The sequence below is a fragment of the Lupinus angustifolius genome, unplaced genomic scaffold (assembly GCF_001865875.1).
Source record: "Lupinus angustifolius cultivar Tanjil unplaced genomic scaffold, LupAngTanjil_v1.0 Scaffold_200_28, whole genome shotgun sequence".
Taxonomy (NCBI): domain Eukaryota; kingdom Viridiplantae; phylum Streptophyta; class Magnoliopsida; order Fabales; family Fabaceae; genus Lupinus; species Lupinus angustifolius.
Window position 1 is genome coordinate 56890 of NW_017726822.1, and position 8501 is coordinate 65390.

General features: G+C 29.1%; 1 protein-coding gene across 1 annotated transcript; it reads left to right on the forward strand.

The window, feature by feature from the left end:
- The first annotated feature begins 2116 nt into the window (after positions 1-2116).
- On the forward strand, positions 2117-3966 carry LOC109340571 (acyl carrier protein 2, mitochondrial-like). Its single transcript, XM_019578293.1, has 2 exons — positions 2117-2406; positions 3534-3966. The coding sequence occupies exons 1-2, from the start codon at positions 2185-2187 to the stop codon at positions 3708-3710; spliced, it is 399 nt and encodes a 132-aa protein (XP_019433838.1). The 5' UTR covers positions 2117-2184; the 3' UTR covers positions 3711-3966.
- The last annotated feature ends 4535 nt before the right edge of the window (positions 3967-8501 follow it).

An 8501-nucleotide genomic window follows, 5' to 3' on the forward strand; every position in this document is an offset into this window, starting at 1 on the left:
AATTAGGAATTAGCTAAGGCATAAAAGGTATCCCAATCAATTTTGAAGTAGTTGATGACCATTCTATTGTTAGGTATTAGTGACAGAATACACCTAGAAGGGGGTTGAATAGATGTCGCGATTCCCAAATACTGCTATTCGCACCAAAGTCTTATTCTGGAAAATCACTCAGTTAATCGATTATATGACTGCCTTAAGCGATTAAATTACACTTAATAGACAGTTGCTGAATGGCTCGATTGCACAACCACTCACTGATTATCTGTTGAAACTGATTAAAACTGTTTTCACGTTAATCGATTAAAGTCTTACTTAATCGATTAACTGACATATTTTCAGTTAAGATATTAAATGGTAAACTACCTATATGTTATGCTTATCAACTATACATGTTATACTATTATGTTATGCCTAAAATGCACAAATAACATGTATGATTAATGCATGAACATGTAATAATCTAGATGACATGTCTCATGTAAATGATATGATAGTTTTTAGAACTTGTGAGATTTGCATCTAGGTTTACCTAACCTAGACTTAATAACTAAGACACATATCTAAGACTCTAGTTTAGACATGAAGCTCTTGAATCTTTGGCATGTTGATTTGTTGAGTTATCTTTAAGCTTTCACTAAATCCTTTGTCTTAATCAAAATATAGGCAAGCTAAGCGATATCTTGACACTTTTTACTTTCATCTATTTGGGTAAAGGAGGAGTTATTACCTTTCTTAACCATTAAGGTGGTTGATGCATTGTGTAATGATCTTGCTAATATGACAATCAAACCAATTTCTAATGATATTTGTATGTACCTTGATTATATTATGATTATGAATATATGATTTATTGATTGATATTTGTCATCACTTGATGTTAATGTTAATTCCTACATTATATTTAAAATGTTGTTTTATCACAGGTCAATTAAATTTGGATGATGATGATGGAAAAGATAACACTATGAAAAATGTTAATCAAAATGAAAGTAATGCTATAGAAGATTCTGGTTTATTTGTTGAAGAAGGAGTGCCTAACTTGGAAGTAACTTTGTATCCTTAGATATAATGAAAAACTTAAAATTATTGCACCTTTATTATTTTACTATTGACATTGAAATGTTTGTAATTGGTATTTTTTTGGCAAAAGTTACCTTTATGATAAGTGTTTTTTACAGTAAGATATTAGCTATTATTATTATTAGGAATTTATTAATGAAACCGAGTTAATCGATTCAACTAATGACTCAGTGGTCCGACCAATGACTCATTGACCAATAGTCTGACTGAGTCGACGACCAGTCCAAGTTTAATAACACTGCATAAGTCAAACAACCTCAAATTCCCAAATAAGATAAATTTGGTTGTCCATTCTTAAAATTTCCATATAGCAAAATTTTGCTTTTAGTCTTAGGACTCTATTTAACACATAACAAATAGTTCATAAAATTTTATCTTACCAAGAAGGTGTTGCACCAAACCTTAACATAATAACTACAACTAATTCAAGTAATGTTGTATTCTCTCTTTCAGCTTTACTATTCATTTCACGTGAATAAAATGTAATTATTTCATGAATAATAACATTTATTTTATAAAATTAATTGAACATGCTGGAATCATATTTGGTGCCTAAATCGTTTCTAAGGATTTTTTTATTAAAACTAAATAAATTAAGGCCTTTAAGCTCCATATCTTTCTCATTTTTTTCCTCTCATAAGGCTATTGTAAGGGAGGGGCAGGAAAAGAAGTGAAAATATAAAATGTGATTGGAAACCTAAGAATAAGATTGTTTGATATAGAAAAAAAACTATATCTTATATAATAATTTTGGAGTATAATATCTATATACGGTCAATGTAAATTTTATATACAATTAAGTATATCTATTATTCATCAATAATTAGTATTAATTGTTTTGAAGAGTAAATACTAATAAAATATAAATGATAGATTCTACAATAATAATGTATAAAATCATACATTGTCAACTGCATATATCTTATTATTTTATCTCGACTTCTAAACGAATAAAAAATAGGGCAGACCAAAAGAAAAGGGCTGGGCCTAACGTGATAAGCCCAATGTTCATTAATACTCATTCCTCCAAGTAACCAGTGTTGTATCATTTTCCCTCACTAGCCAAGAAGGTTGAGAGTTGAGAGAGATTTGAGGTTTCTTACAATGGCGGCTCGGAAATGTGGATTGCCTTTGATGAAATACCTAAGAGTTCAGGTTGATTCTCTTCCCAATAACAACAATCGCTTACCTTTCACCATTTCCCCTATCAATGTCTTCCTTCGCCGCTTCTCCGAAGAGGTCAGAGGCACTTTCCTCGACAAATCTGAGGTCACAGATCGCGTCATCTCTACCGTCAAAAACTTTCAGAAAGTTGATCCTTCTAAGGTCCTTTTTCTTGTCTTTGTTTCAATTCTTATGTGCTTGTTTTTACTTGTTTGTTGCTGTTTATTGTTATTGTTTTTCTCCTCTTATCCTATGGAGTTTAGTTTCATGATCGATTTCTACGTTTTTTTATTATTGTTGATGTGTTGGAATATTGTTATGCTAAATTGAACCTAGTATTTGCTTTTCCTTCAATTTCGCATTATTCATAGCATAGGAAGCACATGTTTTAGGGATTATAAAACACAAGGTCGTTTTGTAAGGTGTGAAATTAGTATAAGATTACTGTAAAAGTTGAAATCATAGTTACATCACTTACATGTGGTATAGGTAAGTGATTCACTGTGGCAGTTCATCACTTTTACATTATTTATGAGACATTGTTTATGAGGAACCCACTATAAATGAGAAAATTATGTAACTACAGTAGAAATTTTTAGTTAGAAGTTAAAATAGAGAAATAATGTTCTGAAAACCATTTAAAAAAAGTTGTAAAAATGATTGTGACTCCTTATAAATAATGAAATGCTGATATACTTATCTATATGTTGTGGCATTTCCATCTGTATGGTAGAAAAATTCTAAAATTTAAAATAAAAAGCTGTGAAGTATGGTTTATGTGTCTAATAGGATGTGATGACTCTTTTGAAGTGTTAGTGATTTGTGGCATTTCCTATGCTTGAAAATCTTCATTGGGAAAATGCATGTGAAATGCTACTTGGAATGATTTTGTTGTTTCAATCTATCAGTAATCTAATGAAACTTCAGTCATTTATTTGTCATTCGCTTTGAAAATTTATACTTCCAATCTTTGAGCATTTTCTTGTCCCTCTCTATCTCTGCTATGGTAGATTTAAAAGATTAACTGACAAATGAGCACAGTTTGGTCACTTGCTCTCTTTGCTGTCATTTATTTAAAGTAAATTAGTAGATGAATATAAAAACAGTCTTTCACTGAAAAAATATTAGTATTAGCAAGGAAATCAGCTATCATATTTGCGCGTGCTACTTTGAATACACAAAGATGATTGAATATCCCTGTTACTGTTTAGAATTCTATTCTCGTGGTGTAATTTTTTATTTACTAATATTGACTTATGGAGGAAACTATGAATCTTTGTCATTGTCAGGTTAACCCAAATGCTCATTTCCAGAATGATCTTGGTTTGGATAGTTTAGACGCAGTAGAGATTATGATGGCTCTTGAGGAAGAATTTGGGTTTGAGATTCCCGATAATGAAGCAGACAAGATCAATTCCATTAAACTCGCTGTCGATTTCATTGCATCTCATCCACAAGCAAAGTAGGGATATCTATGAGGCCAGTTTATAATTCTTCTATTGTTTTTTCATGAAATAGTTTAGAACTATAAAACTTCCAGTCATTTTTTTGTCTCCATGTTTGCTTCTAAATCCCCTGAGTGTTAGTTGGGATCCTCCAACTTGAAATGCTACGTCACTTTCGGTAGTATTAATCATCTCAAAACTTTATGTTCCCCTGTATGTCAATAAAAAATCATGTTAAATTGCTGATTATAAAATATTGTGGTGTGGAGTTGTCCTATGCATGGATGTGTTAGGCTGTTGTACTTTGGTTTGTTTTTACATCAGTGTTGTGTTATGCAGTGGATATCACTTCATCAGTACTAGTTTCACTTATCTTTTATCTCCATTTTATATTTTGTTTAGTCATTCTTATTGAAAGACACGAAGGTAAGTCTCGATATAATGGTAAGGTTATTTGTCTTGTGACACAGAGATCATGAAATCAAATGTTAGAAATAACATTATGACCTTGATTCATTTAGTCATTAATTAATAATAAATGGAATTTTTGGCTGTTGTAATTGAGGGAAGAGTGTGCAACATACAGGTAGATTGATGAAGCTGAATACCCCAAGCTTTTGTGTTCATCAAATTCATTGCAGGGTGCAATGTCAAAGGCGGAAATATAGTTTTACTAAGATGATCATTTATTTTTCTTTTGTTTCTACTTGAGTTAGTAAAAGAAGATTTTAGGGACTAATGATATATGGCTAGCAAACTCATCGTTTTGTTTATTTTTTTTTATAAAAAAAGAAAACATGTTAACGAAGATTACAAAGAGGATAAGTCATCCTCTTGGAAACAAAAGGAAACCCCTAAAGCTAATAAAAATGTTAATGCAATAAAATACTAATTCTTATACATGTCTATTAGAGAAACATTCCTAAAAAGCCAATATGTCACCATATCTCAAACATCATTTTCTACCCGGGAAGAAATTTTACAATCATATTTACTCTTAGTCATGCATTACTTGCCTTTTCATAAAATTTAACAGAAAGAGGCATCCTTTTTTCGGAATAATACTGCATCCCATTTTATATCTAATTTTTCTAGCAGCTGTAGCTTGAGGGTATGATTCTAAAGTAGTTACTTTTTATAGGTGGTTTTCCATTGTTCATAAACAAATGTGTAAATTACACTTATATTCCCTTGAAATGACATGAACAATTCCTCCATTTTTTTATGTAGACCATTTCTCCCCCTTTTAAATCTATATAAATTACTTCTAATTTTATGCATATATTATACTAAGTTAAAAAAAAAATGATATTTTGTGAAGACAAATCCAAAGAGTATAAAAATTAATACCTCTTTATTAATTTTGTTTCGTTCTAATATAATATAAGAGTGATTTAAACATCTCCTTAGAATTATGGATGCAGTTTCTAACGAACAAAAAATAATAAATTAAATTATACTATTTGGACTTGTCTCCATAATATACTATATTTTATTTAGCTTAATTACATTTATTACTTCTATCTATTAACAATATAATAAAAAAAACTCCCTCATGCCACATGTCACTTTCTCCTTCCCTCATGCCACATGTCACTTTCTCCTTACATTTTTTCCTTCATGCCACATGTCATCCCCTCCTCACATATTTTTCTTCCTACTTTTTATATATTATATATTTTATATGCTAATAATAATTTAATATTAATTAGTGATTGGTTCATGTCGCTACCCCACTAAAATTGAGTGATTACAACATCTATGTTTTGTTATGTTAAAAACTAATAGTCATTGAACATTACATGAAATTGAAATCATTATTCACATTCAAATTATTTCTTTACATTAATCTATCTATATAATTTAATGTTTACCATTAATCTAAGAATAATTGTACATTTCCACATCATCAAAGTTTTTTGACATTTTTCGCACTGAATTTTAATATTACAATTTAGATTCTTTGAATTTTAATTTTTCTATATTAACAATATAATAAAAAAAACTCCCTTATGCAACATGTCAATTTCTCCTTACATTTTTTCCTTCATGTCACATGTCACCTCCTCCTTACATTTTTTCCTTCCTACTTTTTCGCTACCTCACTAAAATTGAGTGTTTACAACATCTATGTTTTGTTATGTTAAAAAGTAATAGTCATTGAACATTAGATGAAATTGAAATAATTTTTCACATTCACATTATTTCTTTACATTAATCTATCTATATAATTTAATGTTTACCATTAATCTAAGAATAATTGTACTTTTTCACCTCATCAAAGTTTTTTGACATTTTTCACACTGAATTTTGTGTTTTTAGCCATGCGAATGCACGGGTCTCATGTATTTAATTACTATCATTATATTATTTAATTAAAAGATAACAATCGTATATATATTCATGAAAAATATATGTATTTTAATTAGGAATGTAACAAATCAATTATTAGACTCTTTTTATTATTTTGATTAAAATTATTAGAAAAAATATCTGTCATATCCTAACTTAGTGTGTTTTTAATTTATGAGTTATTTTCATACAATGATTATTAGCTAAAACATAATCAAATAAATAACATTTAATTATACAATATTTGAATGCTAAAAATATATTCAAATATTTATACACAATGAACATTAATCTAAAATAAAACAAAAGCATTTAAAAGATATGCTAAAAAATCGTTATGACTTTATATGATACTTATAAACAACCTTATACTAATTATCCTAGAATTGATAAGTGTAATTCTTAAATAAAAACTAGCAGTGTACCCTTGCACTTGCATGGGTCGCTTCTTTGTTTATGCATAATGCAAATATAATATATATATATATATATATATATATATATATATATATTATATTTGCATTATGCATAAACAAAGAAGCGACCCATGCAAGTGCAAGGGTACACTGCTAGTTTTTATTTAAGAATTACACTTATCAATTCTAGGATAATTAGTATAAGGTAGGTATAAAATTCAGGGTAGTTTGCATTGGTTTAAATAAGACTATGTTTACCAACAAGGTGTTGGTCCTAAAGCTCTACTAGATCTATAGGATGATCAAAATGTCAAATGTTTAATTTCTGGGAGCAACACTTGTTAGGAGAGATAACCATGCATTTCGAAAGGGATTAATTCCTTACCTAAAAGAGTATGAAATACCATTGACAGTACCAACAAAATAAGACTATGTTTGGGCTAATTTAAACTCGTTCTTACCCATCTCATGAACATCCATACTTATGGGATACACGTTTAATAGCATTTATACATTGAAAACTTACTGTACTATATATTTTTTATTAGGTCTTAGCATTGTGGGTACATTAAACATGGTAATATTTGTAGAGTAAAAAATATATTTAATGATAGTGTAAAAGTTTTTTATATATCATCCACCATTGATTTTCAATTATGATTGATTCTTGAATAAAAGTAATACAAATGAATAATGAATAAATGTGTATAAATCTGTACACTATTAACACATAAATATTATACTCATGTTTTTAAGTACACATCTTCTATTGGGAATTTCGGTATGAAACACATTGGAAAATGATTTTAGAAACAAATTTCCAAACCAATAATCATGTAAAAGATATGGTATATGTTTGCAAAACATTTACCTCTTCAAGCTAAGAGAATAACCCTTGTATTGTTGATCATGAATTCCGAACAAATCTTGTTCACAATCAAAACCTAATCCGCATGCCAATCAAGACCGTAGCAAAATGTTTAAGCTCTATCTACATCCAAACGAGTAGTAAACTCCTAAGATATTTTCCATCTCAGAAACTAACAGTACTATTTATAACAATATGATAATAAAATATCTCCTTGTATCATGAGATAAATTATCTCATTAAATCCACTTAATGTTTGACATGTATCATATTATTTTTTAAATATTATATTTTAAAATGAAAACTTCTTGAGAGAAAAGAAATAAGACACGTGTCAAATGCCGAATGAATTTAAGGAGATACTTTATCTCCCGGTATAAGTAGATACTTTATCTCCCGGCATAAGTAGATACTTTATTCTCTATGAGTAATTCAAGAAAAAAACTTGGGAAGGCCCAACTCTTAAATATTTATATTTTGGTAATTCATCAAGAAAAATATCAAGAAAAACAAGACTTGAAGGTTAGACTTCACAATCTATAAATCAATTGCAATAAAAGACATCAGCACAAGTTAAATACTAGATTATGAAAATGAAATCCACAAGAATACCCAAACCCCAATTCCTTTTGATATTTGAGCCTCAATCCCTTAATTATTACTTTAATTCCCAAGGTTGGTTATTCAAGATAAGAGCATTAAGAACAATGATCTATAGGTTACATATATCTAAGTATGTGTTCTTGTTTAAATGAGGCTGAATATTATTCACTAGCATCATTATATATGGGTTAGTATCTCTTATAAGTTGTGATCGGATAATTATCTTATAAAGTAAAATACTTAGGTAGAGAAGTATATATGTAGAGACAACCAATAAAACTACAATATAGAGAGAGTTTTAGTTACATTATTGGCCCGATAACAAGAAGAAGCTCAATACTAATATAACTACAAAAACTGCATAAGCTATATGAATTACAATTTTCCAATACACCTCCCTAATTCATGCTAGCTTGATTAACCATGCCTATCTGGTTTCTTTGAGTTTCGAAAGTGTTCCTCTTCAATGCCTTTGTAAGAATGTCAGCAAGTTGCTTTTCAGTTTTACAAAATTCAAGCCTTAGGTGCCTTTTGTCCACTTGATCTCTTAGGAAATGGTACTTAGTTTCTATA

Coding starts and splice junctions, on each gene's coding strand:
- LOC109340571 (XM_019578293.1), top strand. CDS start 2,185: ATGGCGGCTCGGAAATGTGGATTGCCTTTGATGAAATACCTAAGAGTT. Junction 2,407..3,533: donor AGAAAGTTGATCCTTCTAAG/GTCCTTTTTCTT, acceptor TGTCATTGTCAG/GTTAACCCAAATGCTCATTT.